This window comes from Cricetulus griseus, chromosome 6 (genome assembly GCF_003668045.3).
Source record: "Cricetulus griseus strain 17A/GY chromosome 6, alternate assembly CriGri-PICRH-1.0, whole genome shotgun sequence".
NCBI classification, from domain to species: Eukaryota; Metazoa; Chordata; class Mammalia; order Rodentia; family Cricetidae; genus Cricetulus; species Cricetulus griseus.
The window spans coordinates 985,671-1,004,414 of NC_048599.1; the positions used below are offsets into that span (position 1 = coordinate 985,671).

Below are 18,744 nucleotides of genomic sequence, written 5' to 3' on the forward strand. Positions count from 1 at the left end.
TCTCAGGCCCAGATTGCCGCAGGGCAATCGAGGAGGACTGCTTGCACACCGCTGGCAAAACTCTTGTGCCCCTGGACAGGTAGAGCTTAGTGGCCCCATTCACCCACCTTCTCCTCTAACACTCATGGGGCTAAAGCAGGAAGGTTGCTATGAATTTAAGGTCAACCTGGACTACATAGCAAGTTCTATGCTAGCCTGAACTAGAGTGAGACCCTGTGAGAAGGCCTCCCTTCTCAGGTGCAGGGGAAATCATCCTGGGACTCTGCTCCACAGTGCCTGGCTGCCAGCAGGGGCCTAAGGAGGTACCTGTATGGGAGGGGAGATCTGGGCCTCAGTCCTGTATGTGTATCTCCCTCTACTCACGTGCCACCGCAGAGCCCTGGCGGCACGCAGAGCCCACAGGCAGCTTTACCACTGCTACTTGACTTTAGAATGCGCTGGGAGTACCACGCTTCACAGAACCCCAATGCCCTTTGAAAAAGACATGGGGCTTTTACCATTTCAGAGATGTGGAAACTGAGGCAAAGGAAGGGAAAGGAGGTTCACTGAGAGCTGAAGTATGGGAGATCAGCCTAGGAGATGGTGGCCTACTCCGATCCATAGTAGATCAAGCTCACACAGGGCTGGAGTCCCTGGGGTATCCACCATCACCAGCTCAGCAGATCTATTCCCACGTGGCCCTGCAGGATTTAGGACCCCATCTCATTCCCCACCTGCCTCTGCCTCCCAAGTGCTGGGATTAAAGTTGTGTGCTACCAATGCCCTACGGCCAGGCCGTGGACAGAGGTTGCGGTCGGGGCCGCGCAGGGGACCTGGAGGCTGGGCTGGGGGTGCGAGGTCCGGGCCGGGAACCGAGAGACCGGTCAGGGCTTGGGTCTCCCTCCGGGCCGAGGACCGGGAAACCAGGCCCGGCCGGAGTTATGGTTCCGACGGCGGGGTCCGCTGGGCCTGGCCGTGGTCAGAGTACGGGGGGTGTGGAGGCCGGGCCGGGGTCGTCTCGTCCTCCGGGGAGCGTTCTCCGGATAGTAACTTTTGTGTTTCCTTTCCCGGGCTGGGTGGTGTCCACCCGCATATCCTGACCTGCGGCGACGCAGAGAACAAAAGGACAAGATAATAAAGGTGAGGAGAGTTCCGGGAAGTCGACTTTGGAGGAGAACGGGGCAGCGTCAGTCCGTGTGGACGAGAGAAAGTCCATCAGCCTTGCCTGGAACCCGAAACTTACTAGTTTCTTCCGTCAGTTCGGAGGAGATGAAACTTTCCGTTTCCGGGATGTTTGACAGATTGGGGGGGGGGCTAGAAAATAAAGGCGTACCCGGAGTAGTTCATCCCTCCGATCTTCTCTCTGCAAGAACAGTTACCTGGCGGGGAAGGAAATGGTGCTAAGACATCCTCGCAGGGGCTACGGGGGCTGAATGATGGTTCTCTGTTGCTAGGTAGTGGATGGCTCTAGCAAGCCTGTGGGCCTCGGAGGCTCTGCCCCCCACCCTAAGTTGCAGTCATTATAAGTTTACGGTCATCAGTGATAATTCTGGCTTCGTAATAAACTCCCAAAACTCAGTCTTGGAAAGTGACACTAAAACTTTTACCCGGAAGACTTTTTAACCACTGCATGTTGTTGTTACTTGGATGTAACCAAATATGGTTCATCGTGTTTTAAGGTTGGAAAAGGCCCAACACTTTATTTACCATTCCTTTCCTTTCCTTTACTGGCTGTGCACTGTAACAGTGGAAAGTAAGTGGAGAGTCAGATGATAGTGAGCTTGGGTTACAGCCCTTTCCAACCGAGCATCCTGCCCTCTTCAGATCTCCATGCATAACTAGGCCCTTAGAGCATGTGTCCTCCGTTTGCCTGGCATAGATCTTCTGAGACCCTGTCGATTTCCTTGGCTGGGGTGTGGCGAGGGGGTTCGTCTGTGATACAGCACTTGCAGGCATATGGGGCCCTGGATTCGGGCCCCGCCTCTAGGGTGGGGTGGGGGCGGAGCATCTCAAGACCCTCAAAGCCTGGCTTTAAGTTTCTTGCCATTTATTTTTATGTGCAGCAAAATGACCTGATCAAATTATGATTATGTCTTTATAAAAAAATTTAATTTATGGCAAGTTGTGCAATGCCAGTCTAATTAGGCGTGTAAACATCAGCTCTAGAGAGTGTGCCCATTTTGAAGTAAGATTGTATCTACTAAAATTTGATGAAAATAGCCTTTACTAAGGTTCCCATGCTTAAAAGTAATTTTTTAAAGCCTGGAGATAATATTTTGCAACTTCTTGTTCTAGTACAAAATGGTTCTTTACATCAGAAGGACACAGTTCATGACAATGACTTTGAGCCCTACCTTTCTGGACAGTCCAATCCGGTGAGTTCATTTTATTAGCTTGTTGTTGTTTTTAAGTAATTTTGTTTGTAACACCTTTACTATCATATTTCTGTTTTTCTACCCTAAGCAGGAAAGAGGCATACTAGGAAGTATTAAAAATGATAGAGTGGTCTTGAAGAGTTGATTTGAGCAGGTCTTCCTGCTGGGCCTGGGGCCTGGGGGTGGGGGGATATGAAGATAGTTTTCTCCCTGAAGAGTAACACCCCGCTGAGATTGGGTACTGGCAGACTTCTAGTTGACCCTCAGCATGTGTGGGTATAGAGTGCTTTTTTATGGTTTAAAGGAGTGTGTGGTTCCCTGAAGCCTTGTGCCATGTTCATTTTGTCTCTGGGGGTTTGAAGTTAGTATCTAGGAGAGTAGCTAAGCACTGGACAGTGCAGCAGACCCCTTTTCTGTGCATCAGGTGACTTGCCTTCCTTGAACCTTAGTTTCCTTTTACATGAAAAAAATGTTAGAACTGCCCTTAGGCTTTTTGGGAGATTGGCATTAGAGAGTATGTACCTACATGGTCCAGCAAGCTTCAAGGGCCTATGTTCTCAGGTAATTCAGTATTGCTTCCCTTTGGCACCATGAAACACCTCTTCCCTTCACTTTTCATGTGTATGCATATGTGTGTTGGCACAGGTATGTGTCTATCAAGGTTGGGGGTGAGTGGAGGATGGAATGCATGTACAGACCTGATTTAATGTCAGGGATCTCATCTCCTGTTACCTTTCTACCTCATTCAGTGATGCAGAGTCTCTGAAACCTAGAGTTTCAATTGCTTTGGGAACCTCCTGTCTTTACAAGTTGGCCACCATACTCACCTGGCATTTACATGGGTTTACGGGGACTCAAACTCTGGTCCTAAAGCTTGGGTAGCAGTCTTGTTTTGTTTTGTTTGTGTTTTTGAGACAGGGTTTCTCTGTGTAGCTTTGGATCCTGTCCTGGAACTCTATTTGTTCAATAGACTGGCCTGGAACTCCATTTGTTCAGACTGGCCTGGAACTCAGAGATCCACCTGCCTCTGCCTCCCAAGTGCTGGGATTAAAGTTGTGTGCTACCAATGCCCTACTGGGCAGCAGTCATTTTAAACTGAGCCATCTCCCCAGCCAATGGTTATTTTTTAAGTGTGAGTATGGGCTTGGGCATGGGAGTGTGTACATGCACAGGTAACCTTGGAATCTAGAAGAGGTCGACACATTGTTGTGAACTGCCTACATGGGTGCTGGGAACTGAACTGTAGTCTTTTGTAAGAGCAGCAAGTCTCAACTTCTGAGTCATCTCTCTAGACCCAGACAAAAAACATTTTTGTATTTTTTGAAAGTTTCATATGTACATGCAGTATATGTTGATCATAGCAGCTTCACATTTCCCCAGTGTGTGTGTGTGTGTGTGTGTGTGTGTGTGTGCGTGTGCGCGCGCGCGCGTGCATGCATGCATGCATGTGCACTCATGTGCGTGTCCCTGCATGTCCGCTTTCATGTCCTCTCTTTCCCCTAACCTACTGGGATCATGGGCATTTTGTACCAAAGCATTGTTTTGGCTGTTCCTGCTCTATAGGATCACCAGTTATATTCCACATCCCACTCCACCCACTAGATTCCCTGATTAGCTTCCCACAAAAATTGTCTGCAAGAAGCCTTCTGGCAATTTAATTGCAATGGTTAAAAGCCATAGGCAAGCTGGGCATGATGGTATACACTTTTAATCCCAGTACTCAAAGGTAGAGGCAGTTGGATCTTTGAGTTCAAGGCCAGACAGGACTATGTAGTGGGACCTGTCTCACAACAAACAAAAAGCCATAGGCAATTCGAACTTTAGGTTTAGCCATAGTGACTGCTACTTTTAAATGCATGCTGCATAGTTAGAGTAAAGCAAGGTTTTGCCTGGGCCTTGTATTGGAAGGAAATGGATTACCTGCCTGTTTTGTTTTGTTCTTGTTTTTGCTTATCTGCCCCTTCTAGGTCATCTTAGAACATTTTACAACTCTTCTCCATCTTCCTTCTCACTTTTAGCATCTCAGAAGCCTCAGGGTCTGAAGAACCTGGGGTCTTAACCTATAGGGCTGCATGGTTGCCCCTGATGGGCAGTATATAGAGTTGCAGAACTGACTTGGCTTTAGTCATGGGCTTGTTGGCCATGGCAAGAACAAGAAGTTACACAAACCTATTCTTTTGAATATTGTATTTCCTGGTTTTCTTAGTAGTGGTATGTACTAAATATTAACCAAAACAAGGAACTAGTGTTGCCTTAATTCATTTTTTATAAAGTAGGGGCTTATGGAATATTTGGGAGGATCCTGCCCTGCTGTCAATTGCATGCCACTGCAATCTTCTCTTGTGGAAGCCATGAAAAGGGATGTTCTTCAAGGAGCAAGCATGCCCAGGGAATAGCTTTGAAGTGCCTCCTTCATGTCTGTGTGTTCAGATGTGTACTTTTAGCAAAGCACTTAACAACACATCACTTAGAGTAAATGTGTGCTCCTGATGGCAGACTTTGTAGAAGAGCCCAGTGTTGTTAAGACACAGGGAGAGTAGCAGCACAGGGAGCAAGAAGCAGCTGAAGACCAGCCTGGTGGCTGTTTACCTGTGTGGAGAAGCTGGGGCCTTCAGTCATCTTGTGGTGCCTTCTGCCTTTGTGTTGCTTGTTTCTTCATGTGGGGCAGAAGGCCATCTGCTTCTTTGCTTTTCTGTAGTACATCCTAGTACCCAGAGATTGTTCAGAATGCTTGACTGACACTGTCACTGGTGTTGTTTCATGTGGCCACAGTGCCACAGTGAAGTTGGTGCCTCCTATACTCATTTGTGAGGAACTGCTGGCCTTGGAAGCTCTTAGCTTATCTTGAAAATTGAGCCTCCCCAGTTTCCCAAGTTTTTTTTGTTTTGTTTTGTTTTTTAATTCGACTTTGTGTTTTCTTTTTTCTTTTTCTTTTTTTTCCACCTGTAGCCCAGAGTTAAGTTAAATAATGCTGTGCCTTGTTAGGGCATATGCAGCCTCTGTTGTTTGTGAAGATCTGGGAGAAACTTGATACTTGGGTTGCTGCCATGTCTAGGCAGTTCTGGTAGGCTCAGGATTGGCACATATGTGCCTGGCTATCAATCCTGTATCTGGCTTGGATTTTTGTGGTTGTGCGTACATAAGTTTCCTTAAAAGGTCCAGTGGTAGTACCCCGTAAAGAGGGGTTTGCTACCACTACAGCTTCCCAGAGGGGCAATGAAAGGATACCTTGGGTCCTTAGTAAATTGCTTAAACAGATACAGAAATTCCTTGTCAGAAACTGCTGTCTCTGCTGTATCAGCCAGACATTACAGTCTCAGAAGGCTCAGCCTTGAAGACCAAGAAAGTGCCTGACTGAGTCAGTGTATAGTGTTTTTCTCTGACATTCCTCTGTCTGTGGCCATCTCCTGAAACAAATGTGGTAGTGCTGACTGACAGAGCAGTTCCCAGGAGTCCTAGTCACTTGGTCACTTTTCAGCCTTGCCCTCCATGCCTTCCTTTCACATAATTGATTTGACTCAATGAAGGGCATGCGTCTCAGTGTGCTCCCTCCTCGATGGATGGTCTTCTGGGCTTGGAAGAGACTGTCTCCTTCCAGTGTCAGTCACTTTGATGCCCACTTACCTTATTGTTTAAATGGTCTCAGAAAAAAGGGCAGAGGAAGTGTTCTAATCATTCAGAATTGTTGTGGCTGTCTGTCTGTCTGTTTGTCCCTTTCCCCCATCCTTGTCAGTTAAGGTAATTAAAGTTGGATTGATTTTTTTTTTTTAATTCTAGAACAGATTTATGGTTTTATTATACTTTGCTGTTTCTAAATAACCTAGGGATAACAGCCATGGCCATTTAAATTCTCTTTAATTCTTTGGAGTATCTATTTTGTTCATCTAATTTTCAAGTTATGAGGAAGAAGAAACCTTAGAGTTCCAAGTTGTATTTTCAGTAAGCTCTGGCTTTGCCAGGAAGATGTGTTTGCCTCCCTTGTGTGGTCCCGTTGTATCCAGGCTTTGATTAGAAATCTTAGATGTAGTACCTACTACCCAGCAGTCTGGTTAGACTTCTGAGTTTGCTTGTGTGACTTAATTTATTCAGCTGTGTCTCTGATAACCACTCCTTACTGGTAGCTGAGACTACTCTGTGGAGCCACCACTACAGAAGGACTTCTTGCCTGGAACATTTACAAGAGAATGGAAACCCAAGCTTGTGCTGGCCAATGCAGGCTTTTCCAGCAGCCCTGGGGTATTTCCAGAGTGTGTTTGAAGGAAGTTGCTGCTCGTGTAGGCAAAGCAGGTAGCATAGACATACCCCACGCAGACTGATGGAAAGGTGTACACATGGACTGGATTCAGCCTGACTTAAAGAGTTGGAAGCAGCAGCTACAGGGTTCCTCTTCATAAAATGGCTTGGTTGAGGTAGCTTCACAAAGTAGCCTAATACTTCACTTTCAGAGATTGAAAGGAAATGTGATGGAGGTAATAGAAACTGGTAAAAAACTGGGATTGGGCAGTTTCACAGTGCCCGTGGCCTCTCAGGATGGGGAGGATTAGATGTGAGGCTGCTGGTTCACAGGCAGAGGGAGGGTGTGGTTAGGTGTTTAGGCAACCTCCTGGATGCCTACAGCACTTTTCAGGGGATCTTAGTAAGCAATGGCCTTTTATCTGTGATTTTTACCTTTTCCGTGGGTTTAATTTTATCACTGCTTATTCCTTCCTCTCTATCTGACAACTCAGGGAAGCAATGAGGTCTCCCCAAGACTGTGCCTTCCAGGCTGCTGGCTGCTTCTCTTCTCGGCTGCCTCTGTCCTACATGTGTTTCTACATGTACATTTTTAGTTGAATCATCACACTCTTGTCTTGAGGTGTGATGCTTTTTTGCAGAGGAAGTTACCTAGAATCTTTGTGTAAGGATCTGAAAGAAGTACAATTTTAGGATTTGGGGTAGGCTGTGTTGGGAGGTGTTGTGCTTGAATCTACTGTATCAGGTAGTACATGCTGTGGAATTGTGGGGTCACCTTTTGTGTGGTTCCAGTGCATGGTAGGCTGTTGTGTAGCTCTGTTTGTGACCTGTGTTATGTCTGTTCTTTGGATGGTGATACTTCAGGAGGGCTTTGAGAGATAGATAGGCTGAATGTGATGGATCATATCCTACATTGTGTCATTCTCAGTCAAGGCTTAAGTGTCAGTCAGAGTGACTTGAGCATATTTTCTGAATCCTTACTGCTGTTTTGCTGTTGGTTTGTGGCCTGGGCCTTTAGAATGACATACCGCCGTCTTCCCTTCCATTTGCCCTTCTCACGCATGAAAATGATTGCTCAGGTGGCCAAGTCTTCCTTTGGAAAGATTACGCTTTCAGTTTTGTATCTGTGAAAGGAATCTGTATGATTCCCTCACAGAGGAAGGCTTCTATCTGCCAGACCTCACTGGTTTCTTCCTGTCCTGCTGCTCAGGCTCCTTTGAAGGATGCTGGGAAGGAGGTACATACATGACAGGAGGTTGCAATGGAGGAGCCAGAATCACTAAAATCCTTTCAGGAAAAGATGAACTCAAGTTTTTTTGTTTTTCATGTTTATAGAATATGTGTGATGACCTGTTTGTAGATGCTAAAAGTTTTCATTGGCAGGGAAACAAATACTTCGTGTTAAATGATAGTTCTGAAATGGTGTGGTGCTAAGTGGAGCTTTCTTACTTCGCTAGACATGTCCACCCTGAGCACAGATTGCCACTCTAGGAACGTATCTTCATTTACCTCACTGATGCTTCACTTTCAGAGATTGAAAAGAAATACAATGGAGGTAATAGAAACTAGTCTGTTGGTGGGGTTGACGTAAAAACAAATTGAGCCCAAAGCACCTCTGTTACGGTGCCTATGGACCAGGTGTGGGTAGGGCTAGATTCTGACCAAACCTCAGCTCAGTGTCTCCAAGAGATGTTTTCCTAGAGCTGCCAACTTCCAGGTCTAGACCTGCAGCCTAGGCAACTCCTTAGAGGCATTGTAAAGCTACTAGAGATCAAGGTGGTGAAGCATTCCATCCTCCCCCTGTAACCCTTAAAGCCCCTCTTAGAAGCTCCTTTTGCAGATAGAGGTGGGGCTTAGGAAGACTCACAGCAGGCCTCTTAAACTCCATTATCGGCAAAGGCGTTGGAACCAGCCAAGGAGCCCACGCTCCACTCTGAGCACACGTGCGTGTGTCCAGGAACCCATGAAATGGGAAGGACAGACCCTCAGAAAAACCCAGGTGGGGTAGCTATCAGGAATGTTGTGTAGAAGAGAATCTTGATTGAATACCAATGATCAGGTGTGTCAGTAGGCCAGTGAGCTGGAGCCTGCTGGTCCCAATTGACTATCAGAGCCATCTCAGTGCATTGTTAAAGCTATCCTCATGCTTTGCTCTGTTACCAGTGTTCATTTATAAACATTACTACTTCAGTCCTGGCTTGGATTCCTCTGATGGTGAAGGCAAAAGGATGCTTTGGCTGGGTCATACATATCACCTGAGTTCAAATACAAAGGAGGCTTTGTATTTTTGGTTTTTTGTATTTTGCTTTTTTGAGACAGGGTTTCTCTGTGTAGCCCTGGCTGTCCTAAAACTCACTATGTACACCAAGCTGGCCTCGAGCTCAGATCCTTCTGCCTCTGCCTCCTGAGTGCTGGGATTAGAGGCATTGGCCATCACCACCCAATGAGGATTTGTGTTTTGAGGCAACAGCTTGGGTTGCAATTGTTACTAATTTCTCTGGATCTAGACTTTTGTTTTGACATTGGCAACCCATAGTTTTCATTTAGGAAAAAATAATCCTGTGTTACATTAGGTTTGTTTCTGCTCTGCCTGTGTATGAGGTGATTGGCATGATGGGCTATATGACAGGAATCTAACTCATCACCTGTTTTGTTTTCACAGAGTAACAGTTACCCCTCGATGAGTGATCCTTATCTGTCCAGCTACTATCCACCATCCATTGGATTTCCTTATTCCCTCAGTGAGGCACCATGGTCCACTGCAGGGGACCCTCCTATCCCATATCTCACTACCTATGGACAACTTAGTAATGGAGACCATCACTTCATGCATGATGCTGTTTTTGGGCAGCCGGGAGGTCTGGGGAACAACATTTATCAGCACAGATTTAATTTTTTCCCTGAAAACCCTGCATTCTCAGCATGGGGGACAAGTGGTTCTCAGGGGCAGCAGACTCAGAGCTCCGCCTATGGGAGCAGTTACACTTACCCACCAAGCTCCCTTGGTGGCACAGTTGTTGATGGGCAGACAGGTTTTCACAGTGATACCCTCAACAAGGCCCCTGGGATGAACAGTCTGGAGCAGGGCATGGTTGGCCTGAAGATTGGGGATGTTACCACCTCTGCAGTTAAGACGGTGGGTTCAGTTGTCAACAGTGTGGCACTGACTGGTGTCCTTTCTGGCAATGGTGGGACAAATGTAAACATGCCAGTTTCAAAACCAACTTCATGGGCAGCCATTGCCAGCAAGCCTGCAAAACCACAGCCCAAGATGAAAGCAAAGAGTGGGCCGATAGTGGGGGGTGCTTTGCCTCCTCCACCTATAAAGCATAACATGGACATTGGTACTTGGGATAACAAGGGCCCTGTTTCAAAGGCCTCAGCCCCCCAGCAGACACCATCCCCCCAGGCTGCCCCACAGCCCCAGCAGGTAGCTCAGCCTCTCCCTGTTCAGCCCCCACCCTTGGTCCAGCCACAATATCAGAGCCCTCAGCAGCCACTTCAACCCCGCTGGGTGGCTCCTCGAAACAGAAATGCAGCATTTGGGCAGAGTGGAGTGGCCAACAGTGACAGTAACTCTGTTGGAAATGCCCAACCTACTTCTGCCCCAAGTGTAGAATCCCACCCTGTCCTGGAGAAACTGAAAGCTGCCCACAGCTATAACCCTAAAGAGTTCGACTGGAATCTTAAGAGTGGGCGGGTGTTCATCATCAAGAGCTATTCTGAGGACGACATCCACCGCTCCATCAAGTACTCCATCTGGTGTAGCACCGAACATGGTAACAAGCGCCTGGATGGCGCCTTCCGCTCCATGAGCAGCAAGGGGCCTGTTTACTTGCTCTTCAGTGTCAATGGAAGTGGACATTTCTGTGGGGTAGCAGAGATGAAGTCCCCTGTGGACTACGGCACCAGTGCTGGGGTCTGGTCCCAGGACAAATGGAAGGGAAAGTTTGATGTGAAGTGGATTTTTGTCAAGGATGTGCCCAATAACCAACTGCGGCACATCAGACTTGAGAATAATGACAACAAACCTGTCACAAACTCCCGTGATACACAGGAGGTACCCTTAGAAAAAGCAAAGCAAGTGCTGAAAATTATTGCTTCATACAAGCACACAACCTCCATCTTTGACGACTTTTCTCATTATGAGAAGCGCCAGGAGGAAGAGGAGGTGGTGCGCAAGGTGAGTTGTCCTTAGGCACCCGTTTAACAAACATGTCTGTGTCTGCATGCCAGCTGACCTGCCCGGTAAGTAATGGGCAGTCTGCTGATGGTCCAGCGACATGTTCCCGGCCAGCCTTAGTAAGAGCAGTCTGAGACGGCACAAGTGTCATCTCTTAACTTAGGATCACATCATTGGAATGAGCTAGTAGTGTGACATTTTAGTTGATGTCAGTAAAAATCTCACTTTCCCATCACGAGACATCCATTTGGACCACTGTATATACTTAAGAACAAAGAATGCAGGGAAGCTACTTTCTGAATCATGTTCTTGGTTCTTTCTAGCTCCTGTTCAGTAAGCACTCTTAGAAATTGGTGTTCAGGGGGAGGGGAAGGAGAAGGAGAAGGGATTGACATGTAAAAAATACTTAGAATAAAAAAAAAAAGAAAGAAAGAAATTGGTGTTCATGTGGCACCAAGGAGGCCAAGGAGACTGCCATGTGGTAGACATTGGCTGTACCTTAAAGTCCCCTTGTACAAGCATTCATCCTTGAACACTGACACATAGCAGTTGGAAGCTCTGGGCTTAAAGGTCATTTTCTGTTTTCCTTTTAGGAACTCAAAAGGCCTGCAGTTAGGGAAACCTTAAACCCACATCATCTAAGTACTAAGACAAAGCCGGGCAGTGGTGCTGCACACCTTTAATCCCAGCACTCAGGAGGCAGGGGCAGGCGGATCTCTGTGAGTTTGAGGCCAGCCTGGTCTGCACAGTGAGTGAGTTCCAGTACAGGCTCCAAAGCTACCTTGGAGAAACCCTGTCTGGAAAAACAAAACAAAAACAGAAATGAGACAATGTGTATTATAGAGCTTTTATTACCCAAGAGCATTTGTCCTGAGATTCTCATTCCTTTCATAAACTGGCAGTCAGCATGGGCAGGTGATTATTGGATTGACCTCCAATTTTTTTGTCTTCTGAGTTAGATGACTTGGTTTTGTGAATAAATAACTAAGCATTTTGAGCAAACTGGAGAAGGCCAGGTGGTTACCAGCAGCATTAAGTCATCCTTATCACAAGTAGTGATAAAGCATTAAGAAAGGGATGACATTTATTTCCATAACGGAAATTATAGCTTTTTGCTTTTTTTTTTTTTTTTTTTCTTTTTAATGTATACAACATTCTGCTTCCATGTATATCTCTGCACACCAGAAGAGGGCACCAGATCTCATAACAGATGGTTGTGAGCCACCATGTGGTTGCTAGGAATTGAACTCAGGACCATGTGGTTGCTGGGAATTGAGCTCAGAACCTCTGGAAGAACAGTCAGTGCTCTTAACCCCTGAGTCATCTCTCTAGCCCCTGTTTGTTTTGCTAGCATCATCATATATATATAAACCAAAGATGCCTGGGATAGCTATAGATCAGACCATCTGGTAGATAGCTATTTGGTCCTTTTATCTAGTGGCTAGCTATTTGTGTGCACATGTGTTTATGCTCAGCTTTCCTTTAAATACTAAATCATTAGAGTTCCATTAAAATGTACTGGGTGGGGCTGGAGAGATGGTTCAATGATTAAGAGTGTAGGTTGTTATTCCAGACTGCTTAGGTTCAGTTCCTATAGCACCCATGTGGCAGCTAACAACTGTAACCCCTGTCCCATGGCTCTGATGCCCTCTTCAGGCCTTTGAGGACACTGTACTCATACGGTCCATAGACCTATACATTCAAGCAGATTACTCATACACATAAAAGTAAATAAAATCTCAAAAAACAAAAGAACATTCAGTTGTTTTAAAAGTGTACTAGGTCTCAGAGATTGGTGATAGGCTTAGGGATAAAATTCTACCCCTTATCTGGCTGTATCTTAAAAAAAATCGATTTTTTTTAAACTGTATAACTGAATTTTGTTAAGTTTTTATGTATGTATGCCTTCATAAGTTTATATGCATCACATATGTGCAGGTGCTTGCAGAAGTGAGACAAGGTGTCAAGATTCCCTGGAACTGCAATTAGAGATGGTTGTGAACTTTCTGATATGGGTGCTGGAAACCAAACCATGTCCTTGGCAAAAACAGTGTAATCCCCTAATTCTGTCATCTTAAAACTTAAATTACAAACTCGATTCTTAGACAATAGTGTTTGTCAGATCTTGGCTAACTCTGGTCTTGTTACAGTAAGCCTTTTGAGAGACCTGCAGGGGTTACAAGCATCGGCATGTTCAGGATCCCTGGTGGTTCTTAAACTTCCTGAAGTATATATGCTGGAGGTCATCGTGACAGCCCAGCCCCAAAGCTTTTCATCCATGGAGTTGAATGAGAAGACAAATGAATACTCTTGATTTTTTTGTTTTTAAATGGTCCTGGTGGGATTTCAAGCATCTCTTTGCCCATTTGTGGGACAGTCTTTAGATGAGTCATACCTTTGCTGTGCTTTATGCCAGCTGCCTACCAGGTACTCCATTTTTCTCCTCCCAGGAGGCAAGGCGTATTGGGATTGAGTCTGGGGTGCTGAGGAATGCTATTTCATCTTAAGAGTGGGAAATGAGGCAGCTGGATCTCTGTGAGTTCCCTGTCTCAAAAAGAATGAAGTGGAATAAAGGGTAAAGAGCTGATCCCTTCTTTGGGCTAAAATGTACTTGCAAAATGCTTGAGGCCCTTCTGCCTTCAGGACAGACCCATCTTATATCCATCATTAACAGTTAGACCTCACCACTTTTAAGTAGCATCTGGTGTTTAGAAAGCAAAACATAGCTAGCAGTTTCACAGTTTCCCCCTCAGAGTTTTCCTGTCCAGCTATAAATTGAAAATATTCTAATTTCTATTCTTTTTTTTTTCTTTCTTTCTTTGGTTCTTCAAGACATGGTTTCTCTATGTAGCCCTAGCTTTGTAGACCAGGCTGGCCTTGATTCTACAGGGTCTCAGTATATAGCCCTGGCTAGTCTTGGACTCACAGAGATCTACCTTCCTCTTGTCTCCTAAGCACTGGATGCTGGGTACACTCGTTTTTGTTGTTTTGCTTTTGAGACAGGGTCTCAGATACCTTTTTTTTTTTTTAATTTATATTTACTTACTACATTTTAAATATTTATTTGTGTGGGGTGTGTGTAAAAGAATGGGGGGAGTCAGTTCACTCCTTTTGTCATGTGGGTCCTGGGGATCAAACCCAGATTGTCAGGCTTGGAAGCACGTGTCCTAGCCTGCTGAGCCACCGTGCCATCTCTATACAGTTTTGTTTAATCTATAAGCAGGCCTTTCTTAGGGTATTTACAATAGTGACAGTTTAATGTTGTACACAATGCCTGTTGGTTGGAGATACAGTATTCTGACCCTAGTCTGACAGGCCTCAGAGATGTGTTACATACACATTTAGCTGAGCAACCTTTATCTTGGAGACTGGATAGACAACTTAAGGGACACTCCCAAGCATGTTTGCTGGGCCTCTAAGGATGGCCTGTACTTCCTCTTTCAGCAGTGCCCCCCCCCCAAAAAAAAACAATTCTGAGTAATGTTACTTCTTTAAGACCAGGTGGCAGACTCCGAAGCTGTTGGTGGGGCTGAAGGAGCCAGGCACTGTCCCTCCTCCAGATGCTTTACTAGCCGCTGTTGCACTCAGGGGAGACAGGCTTCTGCTTCAAGAGAATTATACTTCAGGGTAGAGGGTTGTGAATGCTTAGCAGTTATCCACCTACTCATTGATCTAGGTGCTTTGGCACTTCCTTGAGATTGGAGCCACACAAAGGTATGAAAGGAACACTCACAGTGGTGAGGCCTCACTTTAGACTGTAGATGGTAGTCATCTCTGTGCCTGCCGTATGTTTAGTCCAGCTTAGCTCCAAAAACAAGTACAGATGTTACTCAGATACACTGAATGTAGTTAGGTGTGGTGACACCTACCTGTGGATTCTAATACTTAGGAGGTGTGAGCAGGAGGATCAGCAGCAAGTCAAGGCCAGCCTTAGATGTGTAAAACCCTGTCTAAAACAGTCCAAACTGAGCAGACTATGGATACTCTGCTAGCAGCGTTCTCATGGTTCATACCTAGGGTGACCATGCTAGGGACTCAACCTTTAACCTCTAGGTGTAGTATTTATGCTCTTTCTCCAATAGCACGACAGTGGCACATGAGGGAGAATGGGGGTTGGGAGTGTGTGTGTGAGAGGCAGGAAGGCAGGCAGACATGTGATTGCTATATAGAGGGTCTTAGAAGGGTTAGGACAGAACATGGTGCTTGTGTGGGCTTGGCAGTGTGTGCTCCTTGCATCAGATGCCCTGTCATGGGCTGAATTTAGATGCTGCATTGTTAGGAAAAACAAGGTAGCTTCTAGAGCCACAGATAGAAATCAGGCAGGCAAACAACAGGGAAGAGTTTGGATGGAAGTCCCAGATTGTAGTGTCATGCATACTGGGGTGGGAGCTGTCTGTGCAAGTAGGGGTTAGCTAGGTTGAGGATCTGTGCCATGATTTGGTCAGTACTGCTGGAGGCCACAGAGGGAACTTGAGCTGGAGGAAAGGGCTTAAACTAGATGGACCTAGCTTGTGTTCCTGTCCTACTTAGCCCTCACTTGGAGCTTACTTTTTAGTTGGATAGACTTTGGTGTTTTCTGAGTGATTGGTTAGGAAAATTGTTCCTGTGCACCAGGCATGCTGGAGTGTCTTTTGCATGCCAGTAAGTCCTTTCCTTGAGTGTAGGTACCTTCATAGTTCTGCTGTGTTTCTTTTTTTGTTTTTTTCCAGACAGGGCTTTTTTGTGTAGCTTTGGAGCCTGTCCTGGAACTCTATTTGTAGACCAGGCTGGCCTTGAACTCAAAGATCTATCTCCCCAGTGCTGGAATTAAAGGCATGTGCCCACCACCACCAGGCTCTACTATGTTTCTTTAGTAATATGATTGGCATATGACAGAGCTGGCTGGGTTGGTAGAGGGGAGGCATGGGATAAGTGGGTAGGGGACACATGATTGGACACAGCCCCATGCCTTCTGTGCAGAAGACTTTCTTGAAAAAGGATAGGACAGTGGTGCTGGAATGTAGATGGTGGCCCTTACCCTGATCTGTGGGACCAGGCTCCTTGGTAGTTCAGAACAAGGTTCACAGGGATTCCCAGACAAGCACACGTCCCCATCTTTGGCTGCAGCCCATGAAGTAGCCTCACCTTTGTATGTTTTCACCTGCAAATCATGAGCTAACTTCATCCCTTCTTCTTTTTACAGGAAAGGCAGAATCGAAACAAACAATAAGGACAAACCAGTTTGGTTTTGGTTAATGGTTGACTTTGAAAACAGAGTTTTAAAGCTGTATGCTTGGTGCTGTCTCCGAGTCAGCTCCAGTGTCGTCCTCGTGCGGGGTTGATTGTTGCATCTTTATCTTTGTAGTTCATTTTTGCCAGATGGATCTGCATTCATTTGTATTTTTCTATGTATTATAATATTGTAGAACTCACTAATAAAGGAGTATTTTGTTTGTCAGCTTATCAGTCAGATTGACCTAATACAAAATATAAATATCCTTCAAAACAAAACACCTAATACATCCCAAAGATATTTTTATTTTGGCAGAAATTATGTTCTTACTCTTATACCCGGTCATTTAATATCCCTATAGGATACTTCATATTTCTTGCCCTCTACTGCTTTACAGTAAACAAAGAGCCCATTCAGCATGTGTTGTTGACATCTCACAGTACTGAAGTGGCTTGCCATTTTACTACCTGTGGTATCCATCAGAATGCTAACCTGCCCTTTTGAGTTGCCTACTGACAGATAACTTTTAGTTTTCAAGTGTGACCACAGCTGTCTGTGGAGAAGCTATCCATAGTTCAGTGCCCACACAGAGCAGTGCTCCAGCTCTCCTTGCTACCATCTGCCACTGCATGAGGTTGGGGCTATGTGGCAAGGAAATAGAAGGTGTTTAAGTATGGTTCAGCGTTGTGACATTCTTAGTTGTTCGCAGATCATTTTAGTTGTCCTCTTTCTTCACTTGAGAATCCTGATGCTGTCTTAAGTTTTTATACCAGTAACGCTAAGCTTTAAATGTAGGATCTGATAGTACAGGCAGTGTGATGGATGCTGCTGCCAACTGTAAATTTCACTGTGTGTCTAATTTTTTTTTTTCCCTGTTGAATGGGTGAAAAAAAGCAAACAATTCTTTAGGAAACAAATTTGCTATCATGTTTTGTGGAATGAGGAGCCGTGGAGGAGCTCACTGCCACCTGGAGTTGGAGTTAGCATGAAAGTGGTGCTCATGCCCGACGCCCTCGCATACTGAATCTGCACGCGCCCACTGTAGAGGATCCTTACTGTCTTAGAGAGCAGATAACCTTCTGAAACTATTTACTCCAAAAGACCCTCTCAGTTACCATTTAAGCTGTATTATTTAGACTTGTATTTAGAACGCGTCACTTCCTCGAGCTGTTACTGCCTGTACGGAGTCGTGGACAACATCGGATACCTGTCCTCTAGGAGAATACAAGCCTTAATAAACACCTGTTGAGCAAGTTTGTGTTTTTGTCTTCCCTGCTGTGTTTCTTGTTTCTGTTATAGCTGCAAATGTGTGGAGTTCACTCTAAGCAGTGGAAGCCATAGGCTGCAGTTTTGCTCATCCCTGGGTACTGAAAGCCCAGAGGGGCTTTAGTAGTTCCATCCATAGGACTTAGGATTCAGTCCCCCAAACTCATGAGAATTTGCAGATACTAACATTGGTAGAACTCTGTTTAGCAGCCATACATCACCTAGCTTGCACACCTGTCCCCCAGAGTTATACTCCTTGATCAAGACAGGGTTTCTCTGTGTATAGTCCTGTCCTAGAATTCACTGTAGACCAGGCTGGCCTCAAACTCACAGAGATCCCCTGCCTCTGCCGCCCCAGTGCTGTGATGAAAGGTCAAGTTATACTCCCTCTAATATCTACATCCCACATACTAAAACATTTCTTAAAGACTGGAGGTCAGAGGACAACTTGTGGGTGATTCATTCCTTGTACCATCTGGGCTCCAGAGATCAAACTCATCGTCAGGCTTGGCAGTAAGCACCTCGCCCTCTTAGCCGTCTTACTGGTTCCTTAATGTTTTAATGTTTGTTTACAGCATTTTTCTTGAAGTGGCGGACTTCTAAATGAAATCCACAAATCCAAGCTTTAGTATGGCTCCCCACACACACAATTTTTTTTTCTCTTTTTTTGGAAGCTGTCTCATGTAACTCAGATTGGTATTGAACTCCCAGCTGCTGGGATTGCAGGCTGTGCCTTCATGCCAGTCTATAGCTGTTTGTTTTGACTCATGAGATTCAGATAAGAGAACCTGGATATGGTTTCATGCTTGCCCAAACACTTGCTTCCTCTACCTGGAAGATAATGGTTGATAAGGAAACAATGAGCACAGAAGTCTGGCTTTAACTTACCTTCATTGCAACTCCAAAACACTCCCTGTATTTTGGGAAGAAGCTTTTAAAGCATGTGTGGTTTATACTCTCACTGTCTGACTTGTGTTTTCGTGGTCCTTGAGTTCCAAAGATGAATTCTTGGTTTTGAGAGCAGTTGGCTGAAAAGTACACAGAGGCATGGGCTAGAAACAACATGGTTTGTGGGATGATTATAGGACTCTTTCCATGGGTGAGATGAGCACCAGTGGTCACTGTAAAGCCGGAGGTAGTGACAGGGGCTCTAAATGGTGGTTGACTGGTTTTGTGTCATGAATAGACAGTGCCCTTGCCCCCTTGTCCCCTTACCACCTTATCCCCTTGTGTGGCCAGGGGATGTTGTAAGCCACTGAGGAAGGGAACCTGAAAGCCCAGACTTGTGCTGTCAACTTCAGAAATTAACACTGGCACTTTGTGAGAGGCTATGCTGGCATTACGGATGCTCTTACTGTTACATTCTCAGACTTGCCTTCCAGAAGCCAGATTTAACCTGTCTCCAAATCACACAAATCTTTAGCAAGGTGTGTTGGTTGAGGTCTGTCTCTGGAAGCTGCTTAGAGGGCCTAGGGTGCTGGCAATCACACCAGCTG

The 18,744-nt window shown here is 45.6% G+C and overlaps 1 protein-coding gene across 2 annotated transcripts; it reads left to right on the forward strand.

Moving 5' to 3' along the window:
• The first annotated feature begins 878 nt into the window (after nt 1–878).
• On the forward strand, nt 879–17,238 carry Ythdf1 (YTH N6-methyladenosine RNA binding protein 1). Of its 2 annotated transcripts, XM_027419911.2 has the most exons (5): nt 879–1,119; nt 2,275–2,354; nt 8,045–8,142; nt 9,250–10,770; nt 15,953–17,238. In XM_027419911.2, exons 3-5 carry the CDS (start codon nt 8,047–8,049, stop codon nt 15,977–15,979), a joined length of 1,644 nt encoding a protein of 547 aa, XP_027275712.1. In that variant the 5' UTR covers nt 879–1,119; nt 2,275–2,354; nt 8,045–8,046; the 3' UTR covers nt 15,980–17,238. The 2 variants fall into 2 exon arrangements, with proteins under 2 accessions (XP_027275712.1, XP_027275713.1); XM_027419912.2 differs by lacking the exon at nt 8,045–8,142 and having other exon boundaries at nt 886–1,119.
• Nucleotides 17,239–18,744: the final 1,506 nt, after the last annotated feature.

Coding starts and splice junctions, on each gene's coding strand:
- Ythdf1 (XM_027419911.2), top strand. CDS start 8,047: ATGTCCACCCTGAGCACAGATTGCCACTCTAGGAACGTATCTTCATTT. Junction 8,143..9,249: donor TGAAAAGAAATACAATGGAG/GTAATAGAAACT, acceptor TTGTTTTCACAG/AGTAACAGTTACCCCTCGAT. Junction 10,771..15,952: donor AAGAGGAGGTGGTGCGCAAG/GTGAGTTGTCCT, acceptor TTCTTTTTACAG/GAAAGGCAGAATCGAAACAA.